The sequence below is a fragment of the Phasianus colchicus genome, chromosome 9 (genome assembly GCF_987193195.1).
Source record: "Phasianus colchicus chromosome 9, bPhaCol1.hap1.1, whole genome shotgun sequence".
Taxonomy (NCBI): Eukaryota; Metazoa; Chordata; class Aves; order Galliformes; family Phasianidae; genus Phasianus; species Phasianus colchicus.
The window spans coordinates 11012649-11031433 of NC_143444.1; the positions used below are offsets into that span (position 1 = coordinate 11012649).

At 40.6% G+C, this 18785-nt stretch overlaps 1 protein-coding gene across 1 annotated transcript in view; it reads left to right on the forward strand.

Annotated features, from left to right (window-relative positions):
- Positions 1 to 18104, forward strand: part of CFH (complement factor H) — a 33060-nt gene extending 14956 nt beyond the window's left edge. The window contains exons 9-24 of the mRNA XM_031595797.2: positions 363 to 542; positions 1907 to 2083; positions 3145 to 3324; positions 4531 to 4704; positions 6063 to 6245; positions 7453 to 7635; positions 8836 to 9009; positions 9669 to 9839; positions 12019 to 12225; positions 12732 to 12908; positions 13557 to 13733; positions 14669 to 14845; positions 15415 to 15597; positions 16334 to 16534; positions 17258 to 17446; positions 17721 to 18104. Coding sequence (XP_031451657.2) covers positions 363 to 542; positions 1907 to 2083; positions 3145 to 3324; positions 4531 to 4704; positions 6063 to 6245; positions 7453 to 7635; positions 8836 to 9009; positions 9669 to 9839; positions 12019 to 12225; positions 12732 to 12908; positions 13557 to 13733; positions 14669 to 14845; positions 15415 to 15597; positions 16334 to 16534; positions 17258 to 17446; positions 17721 to 17722 — 2735 coding nt within the window. The 3' untranslated portion in view covers positions 17723 to 18104. The remainder of the gene's footprint in view (positions 1 to 362; positions 543 to 1906; positions 2084 to 3144; positions 3325 to 4530; positions 4705 to 6062; positions 6246 to 7452; positions 7636 to 8835; positions 9010 to 9668; positions 9840 to 12018; positions 12226 to 12731; positions 12909 to 13556; positions 13734 to 14668; positions 14846 to 15414; positions 15598 to 16333; positions 16535 to 17257; positions 17447 to 17720) is intronic.
- The last annotated feature ends 681 nt before the right edge of the window (positions 18105 to 18785 follow it).

Consider the following 18785-nt stretch of genomic DNA (forward strand, 5'->3'; position numbering starts at 1 on the left):
AATGCCTTGTGTGTCTCAGCACACACATCAAAATTTGAGAGACTTAGCAGAGCATACCAGAGTTGCTGTACATGACACGAGAGGCAGTGAAGTTAGCCAGCCTTGCTTATTAACTACAGTAAGGACTTTAGTTTACTAGGCCAGTTCTTAGTGCTTTATGAATCTCCTGTTTTTGTGATACAGTGATTATAGGGCAGTGAAAGGAAATGTGCTTTGATTCAGATTTGAACACTGATGTCTTTTGGGGATAGACACAAGGGTAGTAGGGAGCTTTTTTGGTGACTCTCTTCCTAGGAATTATTTTACTACAGTTTTGGCTGTTTTTATTAATGTGGTTAAATGTACTTACTTTTCTTCTTTAGAAATATGTCATGCCACGCATCTGGAAAATGGTGCTATCCAAAATAATTGGATGAAACGTTACAAAGAAGGTGACAGAGCTCAATATTTCTGCAACACAAATTATCATACTGACAATGAAGATGGTGAAATTACTTGCACGAAGAATGGCTGGTCACCTACTCCAAGATGTATCCGTAAAGGTGAGCGTGCTTACTTTTTGTCACTGTTTCTAACTGAAACCGGTAAATCTATGATTACATCACCCATGTTAATCCCTCACCACTAATTAGTGCAACTCTAAATCTAGGTACCTTGGTATAGCCTATCTGTAATTTCTTGTCTCTTTTCAGTCTCTAGTTATGCCACTTGATCCCTGTTTCTCCTGCTTGCTTTCCAGTTGGCATCATACTGGAAGGAGGGAGGAACGGGAAAGTTACCTCTCCTAGAACAGCTTTTGAACCTGACTTGCGCCAAGCCTGAAATTGCTAGAATGCCTCACCAGAATTATAAATTCCTTAGATAATGATTTTATGCACACAAAAGAAATAACCTACTTTCCATCTCTCAGACCGTTAGAGCATTTTTTTAGAGAACAACTCCAGCATGAAAGAGATACCTGTAATAGAATGTTCTCAACAGCCACTCGCTAATATTTTGGCATAGCAGTGCAGAAGCAAAATAAAATGATGATTCCCATTGTTAGCCAATAGTGGACATTAATGCAATAACCATCAACAAATTATCAGTGAAACTTAAACTTTTGAAATGGTTGCACTGAAGTGTCATTAACTCTGCTCCCAACATTCAAATTCCTCTTGAAGCATTACTCAAAGGCTTTGTGTGCTTTATCTTTATCTACTTGACTCTAATGTGCCACTGTTGCTATTTCTTATTGTGTTCATTTCTTGAAATGAAGGAACTCTTTGCAGAATGATTTATTAGTGCACAATTCAGTATACTGCAGAAGTTTTCTCCCAGATACAAGGCCATAACTTCTAAACAATAGGACGGATTTCCACCCAGTTAGACTGGCTCAAACAAGGTATTCCAAGTGATGTGAAATCAGGCATGACACTGAGTCCATCTGTACTGGTGGTTTATTGTGCAAGATGGGATCTTTTGATATGAGTTTGCTTAGTCCTGCAGTATGTGCACTCTGAGGGATTTCTCTTTAGTAGAACTAAGATCTTAGTTGCACATGATGATGGCCACTGGAGTGTCCCACTTGTAATAGGGGCATAAAGTCCTCCTGATGCCTGCACAATGCATGCCTAACAAGAATTTTGTTTCTGCTGAAAATCAAATGCAGCCATGTAGTCCTGGAATCTTGAAGAACAGTTACAAATGAAATCCCTGCCCAGCCTTGCACCAGTTGCTAACACTGAATTCTGACTTTTCACGCTTTGGTTGGATCACAGGAAGGGACCTAAATGCAGAGGCAGAAACAATCATGCTCTTAAAAATGTTCTAAATCCCACTGTGCTGTCTTCATTTGTCCTCCTTATTCTAGATATTACGTGTATGTCATTTAGCAATGAGAAGGAATTCTGTCTTTCTCTTTCAGCAACATGCCAGTATGTTGGTCTGAGGAACGGCTATTTCCGGCAGAGAAAGGCGACATTTGATATAGGGGAAACAGTCACCTATATTTGTTACAAAAACTTTGTAACTCCAGAAGGACAAGGAACAGGACAGATACAATGTCAAAAGAATGGCTGGTTTCCGCCTCCAAAGTGCATCCGTGAGTAGCACACAGGCTTCAGAGTTCCCTGCTGCTGCCACTGGTAAAAATGAGATTTCCTACGTATTCTGATTTTCTTCATCTATACTGGTATAGTTTTCTTACTGAATGGCAGAGGAGTCAAAAAGAGGACTGAGCCTCCAGAGAGGAACTTTTCTGAGGCTCCAAGAAATAGAGAGAAAGCAAAAGTGAGTAAGCAGGAAAAAGCGTCTCCTGTCTTCTAGGTGAGCTACCTTTTTCAACCCTCAATGGCATGAAGTATGTTTCATTGACCTTTCCAGTGATTTTAGCTGATACAAGGTGCATACACACAAACTTAATCCCAGTTCTTCCATCTTGTTGACAAGAAGATGAACACCTTTCACACTTGTCAGGGACAATTTATGAAGAAATGCCTGTCAGCCAAGGGATCATGCCAAGAACTTCATTTAAAAGTGAGCAGACTAGTGAGAAACATGTTTCATTATTTGAAGAGATATTATCATTGTGCATAAAAAAAGATTAGGCTGTACTTTCTACCCTGAGGCTAGAAACTACGTTTTTAAAAAAAAGACTGAAATGCTTTCTCATGAAAATACTTTCACATTCTTGTTTTGACTTTCTCTTAGAAGTTCTATCCTCTCCTGAACAGGAATATAGGATAAAAAAGAAGATAATTGACCTTCCAGGGTTACGATGCTAAGGTTTACCATGTTGACCAACTCTAGCTAAAATTTTGTCTTATACTTTAGTTTCAGACTCTGTTTACCCAGAATTTTGTTTGTTTGTTTATTTTCTGATGCCCTCACAAATGTTCATGGGCAAAATAGGTAAAACTATTTGATATCACATCATTAAAATAAGAAGAAATAGTAGAAGAAAAGGAAGATGAATACAACAGATATTATGTGAATACACTACCCGTGAAATTTTACATTTATGTGCTGACATTGCAGAACTTGCAATGTTTTAAATATCCCCAGTCATTCCGTAGAACCAGCACATGCTGCAATACAGAAATGATGGCTCCAAAGAGCAAATTTCAGGATCGCCAAATGTACTAACTCTGTTTCATTTTACAGAATCCTGTAGAACACCACAAAGTCACGTTTTGACTGACAGGACAGGGAAAAATATATACCTGCCTGGAGATACACTTGAGTATGCGTGTCATGAGCAATATCAGACTGCAGATAACATGCCAACTGGTACTACCAGGTGTGATGTAAATGGTGAATGGAAGCCAGCACCGCAATGTGTCGGTAAACACATTTGTACTCACTAACCGTTGTAACTGTACACACACTGTGAAGCTTTATTCATTCCTGTGCTTTTGTTCTAATCGGTGTTAAGTGATGATAAGAGTGTGGCTGCCTCCTCCCTCCTCTCTGACCCAGCTCCTCTCCTCCCTGGCTGCTGGAGTGCAGCCCAGCCTCCCAGGGCGAGGGTGCCTCTGCCCAGACCCAAGGGCTGCAGCTGTCACTTCCATCTTAGTGGGTTCAACTACTAACGAAGCTGAGCACAAACCCCAAAAGCTCACAGACACGGGGCTCTGACATAGCCACACAGGATGCCACAGACAGGAGGCTGCCTTCTACAGCGCTTACATACAGAACTCAAGTGAAACATACATAAACATAGACCAGCTATGTCCTCTTTTTTCCTCCTCGCCAGCTGAAAGAGACAGAAGTTTACCAGTAAAGGCACAAATGCAGCACTCTGGGTTCTCAAGCATGCATGCTTTCGCTTGCCTCCCTCACACCAGTGTTCCTCTAGTAGTTGGTTTTTGGGATGCCACAGTAGCTGGAATTTAAAGACTCCCACTGGCTGCGATAGCTGGCACCTGAAGCCAGGAGTGCCTACTCCCTTGGTCTGATTTAAGGAGCTGGCAACAATTTTTCACTCACACATATACATGTCTCACCAGTAGCTTGCACCCAGACCTTGGTGCATGCAAACACATAGAATAGAAAGTGAGAGTATGAAGTAAGATAGACAAGAAAAGATCTAATAAGAAGATAAAAGATGACAGGGTGGACTATGGATGTCAGGTTCAGGGCTGAACTAAGTGAGCATACTGACCTACACAGTTGCTTACTTGATACCTTTAATGCCTTTTTCTGTTTATCCCACTTGTTGTTTCCTTTGCTCCTACTTCCCTTTGCATGTCCCTTCATGGACTTGCATAGCTGTGCTGATTTCCACACTGCTCCTTATCTGGGGTCCCCCTACCTCAGGGTCTTATCAGCTGCAAAGTCTAGATTGATCGTCCCAAAAGCGGTGTATTTTCCTGATATCCAATCAATTAATGTAACAGGGAGGCAAGTTTCTTGTCATTGTCTCCATGCTTGTTTTGTCAGATATGTGTTTCTGTATATTTAGTTTCTTGTTTCTCACTTTTCCATTAGTAGTAGCTCGTATATTTTTGTAGGTTTTGCAATATACCGTGAAATATTCTTTCTTCACAGCAATAGAATGTGAACTGCCAGTACTGTCCAATACAGTTGTTCATCCTGCAAACAACAGATTCTACAATGGAGATGTTGTGAAATTCAGCTGTGTAAGTAATTATGTAAGAGTGGGCCCTGCTTCTGCTCAGTGCTATTACTTTGGATGGTTTCCATCACCGCCAACATGTAAAGGTAATTCCTCTGTTGACTTTATTGTGATAGGATATGTATGCAAATACTTCAGTACTGAAGACTTTTGAGGGCACCTTCTATAAGTCAGTCTCACACCCAGGAACAATTATTGCATTGTCATCTCTAAAAGGGCGAGCACTGGTCTTCCTCAGATCATTTGTTAGTGTTCTGCTGTTTTATGTGGAAGAAACCGAACAGCTGAATTTTCAGCGTTTGCTTTTCAGCATGTCAAAACATGGAACGTGTCTAGAATATCTGTCTGGTAACCAGGCCACATGTTTTTCTTGTTGCCTTTATTCTGTTAGCTTCACTTAGATGGTTTGCGCAAAACTTCACTCAGATTATTAAGTGTAAAATACTGCTTATCCAAAAAGGCATATAAATAGGGTGCGATATGGCTGCCAGAAATGATTTGAGTACAGCCATCTCTTCCTGCACCCTAAATAACTTTTGCCACTGCCTAACACTGATACTCATCAGACTTTTTTCTGTGCTATTTTCTCTGATCATGTGACATTTAAGGGGGGAAAATGATTTTGGAGATGACACACAGCTGAACCTAAGGGAAAGAAACTCAGTGAAAGTTTTTTACTACAAATTTCCTCAATTTCATCCTGTAGGATTAACAGTTTCCTGCAGAAGGGAAGATATATACCCCGACTCTTCTCACCATGCTGATGACAGGGCACAACTTGGTGGAATCTGAAAATTATTTTTTTTAGACCATGCTTTCCATGAGAAAGATCAAAATGACAAGGGCATTTCAAATTTCTCATCCCTCTTCCTTCCTGCTTACTCAGTCATTTATGTTGTTGCCTTTCATGCCCTCATTCTTCTTTTCACTCACTTTTTTGCATTTGAAAACAAGTGTTTTTTATGTAGTTGACTCTTTAGCTCAAAACATATTAAGCTCTCTTGGCAGGCGTTCACTCCATCAGATGTGAATTCCTTTAATATACAGTACATAGCACTGTGTGGATGAATAACGTGTCATTGTTTCTTGTAGAATATTTCTTTTTTTTCTGTGAGAATACTGTAACACAGGTATGTGGAGTCAATGCCCATGTAAGGTTTTTCTTCCATTAAAAATGGATTGATTTCGTGAACCGCTTATTTTACCGTAGCTGGAAACTGATGGTGCACAAAAGTAAGAGAGAAGATTGAGCCAGGGTAGCTCATCTCTCCACCCCATGTGGCATGTATCTGAACAGTCACAGGCATAAAATAATGACCTGCTTAACCTTTTCTATATCTCTTTTTTAATTTTAAGTAATAAATTTGTTGTTGTTGTTGCACTTAGGATGTAAGTGTGCTAATAGTCCTGATTGCAGTGTATATTTTTGATCTCTTGATTTCAGAGAATCCCAGAGACTGTGGACCTCCACCTGAAATCACCAATGGAAATGTTACTGACAGCTTTCTGGAATGGTATCCACATGGGAACAGAATGGAATATGAATGTGACATTCAATTTAAATTGGTTGGATCAAAGGAAATAGAATGTTTGGATGGGCAGTGGTCATCTCCTCCTTCTTGCATTGGTAATCTACTTTCTACTATGTATATAAAACTATGGCAATGCAATATAAAGATAATCAAATGTGAAGTGAATCAGCTATAGCCATCTGTTCACTAGAAAAAAAAAAAAATGCTTCTACAGTAAAAACAAGAAAAACCTCGTGTAGCTGTTGTGGAAACTTCTTCAGTGAAGGATTCCTCTGATACAGCTGCCCGTTTTTCACAGAGCTTGTGAGAACATAATCGCTTCCACAAGTGTCTATTTTATTGAACTGTTCAGGAGATTCTGAAACTAACAGTGGTGGAGGTCTGGAAACAGGCAGAGAGGGATGTGCCATCACATGGATATCTTTCCTTAGAAATGGAGCTTGAATCCATTAGCAAACTTCTTCAGTATTGACAGAGGTCTCGAAAGTCTTGCAACTCCCTTGGGAAATCCGGCAATCTCTGGTTTCTGGATTCTGACACATCTTCCAAGAGAGTCACTGATGTTTAAAAACTGTATGACTGCTCACATTTTTTCAATACTTGATCTGCAGGGAACAGGTTTTGTGCACAAGCTGAGAAGTGTGATCCAAGCTTGAGTGCAGAACTTTTCAAGTCCAATTTCTGAGCTTGCCCTGGGTCTTCCCTTTCCTCCAGCAGAAGATAGTTTTGTGCGTCTGTTCTATTTACATCCCCTTTTCCTTCCTCACGAGGACTGCTCATACACTGCACTCGTCTTTGCAAGCCACTAACCTTCGCTGTCCCTCGCATGGCAATGATGGCAGCCCACAGCACGAATTACAGTTATCACACAGAGGAGACAACTCTGCAGCCCTCTACCCAATTCTAAGTGATATTAGACAGTTCTGGTAGTAATGCTAATTGAAAGTGTACATTACGAATGTGTAGGTGTATGATTGAATGTAATTTTTGATTGACCAGAATGAAGGATCCAGGTGAGTTGGATTAACGGTAGGTTTTCTTACACTTTAGGATCCATGTATCTTTGTAAAACTGTTCAGGAAATTAATCTTAGCCAAAATGACTCATGGAGTACGCCCTGGAGTTATCTCAGTGATGAAAAGTCGACTGACTAAATTAAAGATGTACCCCAGAAGGTTATTCAAGACGTTCAATTAATGGGAGCAGGTTTTACTCACCAAATGCAAAATAGATAATTAAGTTCTTTTGGACACTCATATGTGACATCAATACTTTGTGGAATATTTCTGTTCTTTTCAACAGAAGACAAAATGCCATGTGGATCACCTTCTTCTATCTCGAATGTTGTTCTTCACCAGCAAGATCAAGACCAGTTTTCTCATGGCGATGAAGTAACCTATGGATGTAAGCAAGGCTCTGGGAATACTAGCAGAATGAGAACAAAATGTCTTAATGGGGAATGGAAGCCTTCACCTCTTTGTAACGGTAATCTTCTTCCATATTTCTGTAATATTTCAGTTATGAGTTAACACTGTTATAGTCATGGTTCCAAGGACTTCGGGAATCAATATGTAGCTTGAGATACTATAATTTCTCACATCTCAACTAAATGTTTTTTTTTCATCTCCTCCTCCTTTAAACGTCAACATAACATATCCTTCATCCTGGAAAGACTAGGGAGCTACAAATTTGTAAACATTCTGAGTAGTTTTGGGGAAGGGAATGGATGGTTACACAGTGATTAAAATCCAATATGGCTGCACCACATGCCCTTCACGTACAGTGACCCTACAGCAGTAGTTTTGTACTCATCCTCCTGTGTACCCCAGCAATAAGGACCCTTCAGAAACTTCAGACGTACCAGCAAAAAAGTCACATGTGTGTTGTGTTAATTAAATGAAGATTTATATCTCTGGAAATTAGAAATAGTATTAATAGCCTCAGTGTGCTGGTTTTACCTTATCCTTGTCATTTTTATGTAGATTAGTCCATTTCTGGTCAATAGTTTTCTCTCTTTTTTTTCTCATACAGTTTCACAGTGTATAAACTTCTAAAAGCAAGTTATCTAAAACAAACCTTCTGCCTTAAGAAGAAAAGATGCATTGGAGTCAGTAATTTTGTTTATTAGAAAAAAAAAGTGATAAAATGTGATATTGTATAAGAAAGTGTCTTGGCTGTCATAAATTACTCTGGGACTTTAACAAAGATCGATACGATATTATTAGTACTGTAGTATTATTATGTATTAGAAGTATTATTAGGTATCATATTGATTTATGATATTATATTATTAGTTCTCCCTTTCTTTAGAAGTGATTTTTTATTTATTGATGATTTGGATACATTGTAACTTTATTTACAATTATTTTGAGGACCGTATCTGGCACAAAACACAATCTGCTTAGCTTTCACACACTGCTTCCAGGAGCCTTCTCTTCTCCAAGCTAAACAAGCCCAGTTCCCTCAATCTTTCTTCATAGAAGAGGTGCTCCACCTCTTAAGGAATCTTAAGAGTTACTTCAAACCACAATAGTTAAACAAAAAACAAAAAACACACAAACAAAAAAAAAACCACTTTCATATGGATAAGTATTAGGAAAATGATGACTTCTTTGTTACGAATGCATACATACGTATTATCTGAACCAAATCTATTCTTTAACTGCTTGTGTTGATTTTCTTCAGCCCCACTTAATCAGTGTGTACCTCCAGAGGGTATTGTGGTTGTACGCACTAGTACTCTCAGGAAGGCGAAGGGGACTGGGCTGCAGTTAACATATAAATGTAATCCATCTGATGGACAAGATAAACAGGCAACTTGTGTGTCCGGAAAATGGTCTCCAGAGATTCAGTGTACAGGTATGATTTTAGATTTGCATACAATTTATTCTTTTTTGTAGGCATGGTAATTGCTCATTATTGAAGATTCTTAGCATCTCTGTGCCACTGATCAGTAACAGAGATGCTTACATTCTTATGTGTATATATGTGCATATATGTATGTATATATAATTACATAATCATGTGAACTAATTAAGGAAATCATTTGAACAGCAAATTAAATTTAGAAACTCTATTTAGTGAAGCAGACTTAATAGCATCTACTCTGACAATGGAACCATTGTCACTGTCACTTTCGACGTGAGAAAAGTTCAAAGATCTTCTATTGCTGAGTTTTCTTTTTCCTTCTCCCTCTCCCCCTCCCCTCTCTTCCCCTCTGTAACGGAAAAAAGAGGCTACCAGTTTATGATAGGAAGGCAATTTTGATATAGAAAAAGACACTCATGCTGTGCATTTTTCTGAGCACGCTTTCTGTGAAAACATGTTGAAAGCATCTGAGAGCAGCTCTAGTGTTTTTCAAGCAGAGCAAAATGATCGTGGTACTAATTAAAGCTTGAGACAGCTACTGAAGAGATGTCTATTGCCAGTGTTTCTTAGCTGTTGGTTACTACTGCAATCTATGATGAACTGTTACACTTCATCTTCTGTTCTGTTATGAAATGAATTCATACCTTTAGATACATGCCCACCTCCACCTCAGCTGCCTAATGCTAAGAAGATTCCAATCGGAAGAAATTACAAGTATGGGAGTAAAATAGCTTTTTCATGTCTGGAGGGTTTCCATCTCATCGGTGCAAATGAAATAACATGTATCAATGGGAAATGGCAGTCACCACCACACTGTGTTGGTCAGTAGTGTTTGTTTTTCTCTTTATTTTATTATCAACTTCTGTGCTGTGTGCTTGCAGTCATCATTAGCAAAAAGATGCTGTTGTTTTTGTTAGGACTGTCACAAACAGGTAATTGTACAGATAATGGAATGTAACTTGGTTTAAAAAAAAGAAATGCAGTTAATCAACTGTTAAGCAGTAGGCCTTTGTATTCAGACAGACTTATCTGGGACGGCACATAACATTTTCAGGCAATTCCTCAAGAGCTGTGTGTTTATTCGTGTAGTGTACTTCAGAGTGGAGTGTCAGTGTTGAGCAGGGGCTTTTGAATTGTGTCCTGGTGAATCAATTGAGAATTTTGGATTGACTGGTAGCACTTTCTTTTTTTTCTGTTTTTTTTTTTCTTGTTTTTTTCTTCTATTTTTTGTGTCTCCTTCTTGTAATACAAGTATAAATAATATGACGTAACTTTGTACGTCTGTCCTAAGGAATCACAGAATGTTTTTTGTTGGAAGGGATCTTAATAATCACCGAGTTTTAACCCCGTGCTACGGGCAGAGATATCACCCACTAAATCAGGTTCCCCAAAGCCACATCCAGCCTGGCCTTCAGCATTACTGAGGATAGGGCACCCACTGCTTCTCCGAGCAACCTGTACAGTACCTCATCACCTCTATTATAAAGAATTTTTTTCTAATGTCTGATCTAAATTTCCCCTCTTTTAGTTTAAAGCCATTACCACTCTTTCATTATCTCTCCATTCTCTGATAAAGAGCCCTTCCCCAGCTCTTCTGTAGCCCCCTCTAAGAATTGGAAGGCCATACTGAGAACTCCCCGGAGCCTTCTCCAGGCTGAACAAGCCCAATTCCTTCAGCCTGTCTTCACAGGAGATGCGGCAACCCTCTGATTATCCTCGTGGCCTCCTCTGGACCTGCTCCAACATGTTCGTGTCCTTTTTGTTCTGGGGGCTCAGGTCTGAATGCAGTGGGCTCTCATGGTAGGAGAGTAGAGCAGGACAATCACCTCCATCAAGCTGCTGGCCACGCTTCTTTTGATGCAGCACAGAATACTGTTGGCTTTCTGGACTTTAAGCACACGTTGCCAAGTTTTTCATTAACCAGCACCTCCAATACTTCTCTTCAGGGCTGCTCTCAATCTGTTCTCCACTTAGCCTGTATTTGTGCTTCATATGCTGAGGAATCTGTAGGCCAACAGTTAAAATATTAGCTATACAGATAATCTCTTACAAGCAGGAGTTCATTAAGAGATAGAAGAAAGTGTCTTCAGAATTGGATAGGAAATGGAAATACAGGACTAATTAGGTGCAAGACAGTGACTCATGTGCACAACGTGCCGAGTGAGTCTGTATCTTTAAACTGATAAATTTTGGTGCTTTGTGTTGTTTTTTTCTTTTTCTCCTTTTTTCTTGCATGTGAGTTTCCACTTCTGCTGATAAGTGGCAGATATGGAGAAAAATAGAGAAAAATGTTTGAGCTGTTCATAAAATAAATATTACTGCAATAAAATTTTCAGTCTCAGTTGCTGAACGGGAAGTTTGATTATAATTAGATCCTTTGTCTTGTAGAATTGAGTAGAAATGTGTGCTTTCAACTTGATGCATCAATTAATAAATCTAATTTACTGGTAACTGAATAATTTATGTTCACTCTGCAAGTGAATAAAGTATGAGGACAATCTTGACTCAGGAAGGCTTAGTAGATGTTTGATCCATTGTATGTCTGGGAAAGTAGGTTATAGTTCTTAGTAAGCTCTGATGCTCTCCATTTTTTTCCCCCGCTTCGGCAAGAAAATCTCCAGGATATTGGTACAATTTTGTGAGTTGTGGACTAACTTAATTTAGTTAAAATTCTAGAAACTCACCTTGAGTATCCCAAAATGTGACAGTTTCTTTTGTTTCTCTGCTTATGCTTTTTAACCTGTTCTTGTTACAAAGTTTTAACTGTATCTTCTTTGTGTGAAGCGGCATATGGCTCTAAATTGGTTCAAATCAAAAGACAAAAAAAAACCTTGTAGGAAGGAGAAAGGAAAGGAGTTTTGCTTTGTGAATTGTATATATTTATTTATCTGTCTTTCAAGACACTTCATTTTCATTTCGAATTTCTTTTCAGTTTTAGACTGCATATATCTTTGGAATATTAATTGCTTTCTCTTATTGCTTATCTTCTTTTTTTTACAGAAAAACCCTGTTCAGCACCACAACTTATAGAATATGCTGATGATTTCAGGCTGGTAACTCAAAACTTAAAAGTGGAAAAAGAAGGGAAAACAATTTATCTAGCTGGTGCTGTGGTGAAGTTCATTTGTCATTCTGGATTTGAGTTAGAAGGACCATCAGAGATAAGCTGTTCAATGGGAAACTGGAGTTCATCTCCTATGTGTTCAGGTAACATCAAACAATACTTTTCCTGAAATGTGTTCAGCAGTGAATTTGAAATACTTTTAAACTGGAGTTGATTAGTAACAACATTTTAGTATTGGAAGTATTCCTGTGGTATTTTTGCAATCTTTGTTCAGTGTTTGTCTCTACCAGGTAAATCATGGGCACGTCCTTATCACACAAGGACCTGTTTTCTACAGAGTCCACCAGTGACTGGGAGTTGCTTTGATGCTTCAGCAATGGATATCGCTTCCGTTCCGTGTAGTAAGGGACAGAAGCCTTTACCAAACTTTTCTAGCATTGATAGGAAGAGGATCTAAATCTTTACAGTAACTAAAGTGTATGCCTATTTAGGGGACTAACATGGAAGTTTCTGCATGCTCTCTTTTGTACAAAATCTGCTGGTAGTTATTGACTGTGCTGGTTAGAAAAACCATCTGTTTGGTCAGAAAAATAATCTCATTCTGTGTGTATCATATTACCATAAGAATCAGGTTTGCATATCTTTTCAGAAATGTCATGTGGAAGTATTCCAAATGTTCCCAATTCTGCAATTGAAGGCAGAAACAAGGAAGTGTATGAGCCTGGCGAAACAATTCGCTACCAGTGTGATGAAGGATTCGAGGCTGTTGGTCTCCCAGAAATTATTTGCAGAAAAGGAAATTGGTCAAGACCACCGTTATGTGAAGGTGCGTGTTCTATTTCTAAAGTCTGTAATTTTTTTAGTCTTTTAAGACATTCACTAAAATAATACCCACCCACGCATACAAGCGAGTCAAAACAATAGTGTCAGTCATTGGCTTGATTTGAATGGGATGCGACAGCACCTTTTGTCTGGTTCCTGAGAACCATCAAGCAGAACTGAAACCTTTTCCCCTTCTGGGCTGAAGCTAGTAGACACAACTTAACTCATTTCTTAGATCTAACAGATAGAAAGTTATGGAGGAAAGGGTGCTAAATGCAAAGGGATAACTGGTAAGCTAACGTATTTATTTTTACATCACTAGGAATGTGACTTTCATTATGAAAGTTACCTTCAAAATATTAAAGAAAACACTCTCCGGTCCTTTGGTGCACCACGCTGTAGAGCACCAGCCTGCATGTTCAGCTAATCTCTACATCTCCCTTCCGCTTTTCGGTCACTTTAGGCAAAAAGAATATTGTCAGGTGAAGCACTGCAGAATAAAGACCACGGTACCTTTCTTTCCTACCTGTGAAAAACAACCAGCCTTATGCAAGCTGCCTGTCCTCATTGTGAATAACGCTGCCTCTGAACGCAATGTTCTACGGTCATCACATTATTGCCGAAGTATTCTGAAATGTGCCTCTCTTCTCAGATGTTAGCTGTGAAGCCCCACCTGAAATTCATAGCGCTAATATTATCAGCGCTCAACAGCAGAGGTATCTGCCCGGTGCTCGGGTACAGTATGAATGTGACAGCAATTTCCAGATTACGGGTGTAAATTATGTCACTTGTACAAATGGACACTGGTCGCAAACACCAACTTGCAAAGGTAGGAATTTGTGCTTTCATCTTGCCCCTTAGTATAGAGGAGTGGGTCTGTTTACCTAAATACTTGAAAACTTTATATTTTAATTCTGTACTGCAGCTTTATACCTACTACTGCTTTCTTGCACAGCACTTGAACTTACTGCTTCTGGAAATACTGTGTATATTTTCATTGAAAGCAGAAACACCTTAAAGAAAAAGGGCATTAAAAATGTGATGATTTTTCTTTTTCCACTATGATACCAGTTATTCCCCAGAAGACACTGTGTTATTGGCCTTCTCTAGAAAAATATAACTATCTGAATGGAGGTAGTGGGGGAGAGATCCAGCCATTTTTTCTGAGGGTCAGCTCTAACTGATAGAGTTTCCACTAGAATCTCGGGATGTAAAAACTGCAGATCTGCTAGAGTCTTGAAATGGCAAGAGGGTTCCCACGAAAAGAGAATGTGCTGTCCTCAGGACATACCTGACCGTGCAGTGCAGGCTGACGACTTCTTCCAGAGCAGAGCTCTGCAGTTCATCAGAGGACCAGCTTGGCTGCTACATCTGTGATTTTTCAGAAATGCCAGGGTTCTCTGGGGAGGGCTGTGGCCTAACTAAAAGAACCTTTGTGCCATAAGGTGTAGCTACAGAAATGCTGGCTTCTTTTAGACTCTCTCACTGACACTGCCGTCTCCTGAGAGACCACAAATAAGCGTTCTGCTGCTGCTGTCATTTGAAGTAACGCTCCTGCCCACGTTCCTGGTGTTCACAGTGTTTTACCCCGGTACGATCTTGCGGCCAGGAGGAAAATATGAAAATTTTTTTGTGAAGGCATTAGAAGCTCTGGACAGAAATTGTGTGAGCTGGGGAGTAATGATATCGATTCCCTTACCTAAAATCGGCATAGGGGAACACCTCAATGACTATAACTGCGACTGTAGAAGTATCTCTTTTCAGATATGAGGTGTGGACCTCCTCCAGAAATCGCTGGTGGTAAAGTTCAAGGTGTTAAGAAGTCAAGGTATTTGCCTGGGGAGACAGCTCAATATGAGTGCTGGGAAGGTTTTCGTATGATTGGAGCTTCCACCATAAGTTGTCAGAATGGGACCTGGACAGTGCTGCCCATGTGCAAAGGTACTTTTCCTGTCTTTCCATCCAGTAGCCTGTCGGTGAGACTGCCATCAAGCTGGCTCAGTGATATTTACTTCTTCAAATTTCAGTCTCTGAGCTGCAAGCAAGTGCAATGCAATGCACCTGACACTTAAGGACTCCCCAGAGCCCAAGGCCTGCCCCACCATTAACTGAAATTGTACGGTCCAGTGTCGTTTGTTCTAGTTTACAGACAGATTCACGCTTGTCCCTGCTCAGACAGTACAGAGAGCTGGTGGGCATCCAGTTCTGCAGAAAGAGCTGTGCCAAACATCCTGCGCTATTGTGTAGGACCAGAGAAAGTCTTGCAGAAAGCAGCAAATGCTCCAGAGATGAAATGTGGATGAACTGGTAGTTATGAGTCCCGGCAGTGGAAAAATGAGAAACTCTCGCTCTTCTCCATCTGCCAGATATTTGGTGTCAAGGTGGCAATTTTCTCTGCTTTCCTCTGAGTCTCTCTAAGTACGGGCTTAGTTTCCCAAAGTATTCGAGGCTAGGCCGCTCCTGCAATTAAGCTCTGATGCATTTCACTCTGAGTGTTAATGTTCTTTCAGGAAGGAGTGGGAAATGTGGTCCACCTCCAGATATTGAAAATGGAGATATTCTTTCCTTCCCGAAGTCAGAATACTCACAAGGTGAAACTCTGAAATATAAATGCCCTGATCTCTACATCCTGGAAGGATCTCAGCAGATCAGATGTATTAACGGGCAGTGGACAAATCCACCAGTTTGTTTAGGTAGGTTTAAAGCATGTGCTGCTTTGTTACTGTTACTTGCTACAAGAGCTATGTGACTGCTCACGCTGACTTTTTCTCAGATCCTGAAGGTGTTTCCTATGCGCTTCACTTGTGAAACAGCACTTGTGCTGTGGCTGACAGCAATGAGTCTTTCTTTTGTCCAGAAGGAATTTCCTCTCATTGTCAGCTTGTGTGGTCCCCTCTGCTGCCTGCAGCCTCTCCCTGCCTCCTCTCACTCACAGATCCAGAAGGAGGGGAGTTTGGCTGAACTGCCCATGTGAGGAGATCTCCATCAGTGTGCTGGGCTCCCGCGCTGAGAACACTGCCACGGTCTGCAGGCTGCGCTGGGGAGGTTGGCTCTGTCTGAATGCAGTAAATCCAAGGGTGACGTGACCGTGAGAAAATGAATTTAAAGAAGTGCTGGGACAAGGGAGAGGAGGATTCTGAAAAAAAAGATGCAGGGAAGTTGAATGCTGCCTGCTGAGTTCCCTTACCCCAGTCTCTGCTTCCCCCTTGCCCCGTGTGACTCTCAGAGTGAAACGGCCTCTCCGCAGCACTGCACGGTGACTCAACCATCATCTTTTTTTCCCTTCATTTTTGATGAAGATATCTCTCTTGTTGCAAAAAGCAAAGTCCTGGAAGCATTTTATGTTGTGAAGAACCTCTGTAGGGAGAAAAGGATTACATGTGGTGCATCTGTATGAATTGATGACGATGTTTTCTTGCCTTTTCCCAGTGGCCTGTACGGCAGCTGAAGAAGATATGTACAATAACAACATTGAGCTGAAATGGAGGGAAGAGAAAAAGCTGTATTCCAAATCGGGTGATTTTATTGAATTTGATTGTAAAATAGGAAATGTGAAAGACCCAGCATCTTCTCCGTTCAGAGTACAATGTACTAATGGCACATTTAAATATCCACGGTGCAATCCAGGAAGTAAGTCTTCTCCATTTGCCATTGTTTGGCTGCTGTTTTTTTGCATATTTAGTGCAGAAACTGAAAGGAAAGCCTTTAGGAAGGTGTTGTGGTGGGTTGGGTTTCCCAAGATGCTGCTGACAGGAGTATCAGAGAGGAAGGGGATCACCAAGCTGCTCGCTAGGGTTATTTGTTCTGTGACTGCCTGTCTAGTTCCAGAGAATACTGAAGAGCTCATGAGTTCTCTGAAAGTGATATCCCTGAAATTGTTTCCCTGACCGTGGGAGGACGGAAACCATTTCACTGCAGTCTCTCCGAAGCCTGCCTGTTTAGGCAGGGTTTTGCTCCAGAGAGCTTCTCTCCTGGGTCTCTGTTGCTGCCATGCTGTGCCCCCTTTGTACCTCTATGGCCTTTCCAGCTCCTCTCCGCTCATACCATGTTCTGATATGTGTAGAGACAGCAGCTGATGCCCATTGCAAGCCTTTGTAGGCTTCTCAGCAGGGAAATCTGTGCTTGTCCCCTTCTACAGTTTCCCTGAGCAGGCTTTACTGGATCATTGCTAAAGAGTATGAAATGAGCTTTTATCCTTCATAGTCTGCACTATGTTTCACAAAAGGGAAGCAGAATAGGTGTTCGAGGCACTCAATTGGTACCAACATCTTCAGAGACTTGGCTTCCAGTGTGAGATCTACAGGCAAATCATGAGAATACTTCACGTTGTTAGTGGAGTTTTTTGTTTTCCAGGGGACTGCAGAGTGCTTGAGTCAGAAATGGAAAGGAACAACATTAAACTAGAATGGAATAAGCCTTACACCTATCGCTCTAAGGAACGTATTTCCTTTACATGCAAATGGTTTTATAAGGCAGTTTCAAGACCAGAGAAATTTAACCCACAGTGTCTGGATGGAGTAATTGAGTACCCTCAGTGCACATGTAAGTGGTTCATGTGGGAGGGCACGGGGCTGTAAAAGAACTGTAGGCAATAGCCAAGAAGGACTGTAAAAAGAGGGTCAGATTCAGGGGCCTTCCCTTAATCCCATACGAGTCTATGTCTGTCATGGAGGAGCTGCTCCTGTTCCAAGGGACCTGGGGAATTGAATACAAGCTGGGAGCATGGTTGGCAACTGCTTTTCACTGCTCTCGGGAAACGTGAAAATATGTCAGCCTTGATGATCTCTATTTCCCCTTCTGTCTCTTTACAATGCAGGAATAGTTGGATAGATGGAAATGACGTGACTGAGTCCAGCTGGAGAAATGAACTCTCCTTCAACAAATCCAGTGATTTGACTCAAGTTTTCCCGGAGTTTCCTGCTTTATTGTGCTTTGTAGCTTAGATAGTTCTCTCTGCTGGAATTTGCTAATTAATTTTCTTTATACTATTGGATGATTTTGTTCAAATTTAACCATTTTTTGTAAATTTGTTTACATTCTGTAATTGTGCTTACATTTCATCCACCCAAGTGATTGTACTTACTTGCATCTTGACTATTCTGCATTGATCCCTGTTACTTTTATTTACATTTTCATCCTGAAGTAGGCTGGCTTTGGTGGCATACTGAGTCAAGAATTAAAAAGCCTGTAGGTAATTTGATTATCAGTGTATTTCGCCTCATCTGCTTCTAGCTTTCTCCATAAGTATGTCTGAAACTTAGCCTGGGATGACGGCAGAGACAGGGTGAGTCTTCTTTAAACAACTTGGGGAATCTCTGGATCACAGAACCCGATTCCTACTCAGGACCTGAGCTTCCGTGTTATTTGGTGGAAAGGCAAGATGCTGGGATGGAAGTAACTAGCTGGGATTTCAGGATGTAGGTAGGCACAACTCTTTCAGTCCAGGTCCTGAAATGAGACCTGCCATCCTTTTCATTTTTTGGTGAGCCTGCATTGCTGAACTGATGGATCCGAGAGGCTTGTGCTTCATTTCTTTTTTTGGTAATTGATCCAGGGGTGACATATTGCAGCTGATGGGTAGGAACAGCTAATGTGTTTATGTAGCATTGGCGTACTGCTCACTGGGGAGTGTTTTTTCTGCCCTACTTGATAGAGCTTCATAGAAGATATGCTCTTCATTTTTCTTGAAGTTCACTTTCCTAAGAATGTTTTGAAAGGTAGCATGCACAGCACACGCAGCTGGCGCAGCAAGGGATGATTCTTTGACCTCGAGATGCCTTCAGCACAGAGAGATTTTTCTTTAACTTCACCTAATTAGTTCAGCCAAGCTCATGAAAATGAACAAAACAATACACTGCATTTGTGTACTGTTAATGGAGTC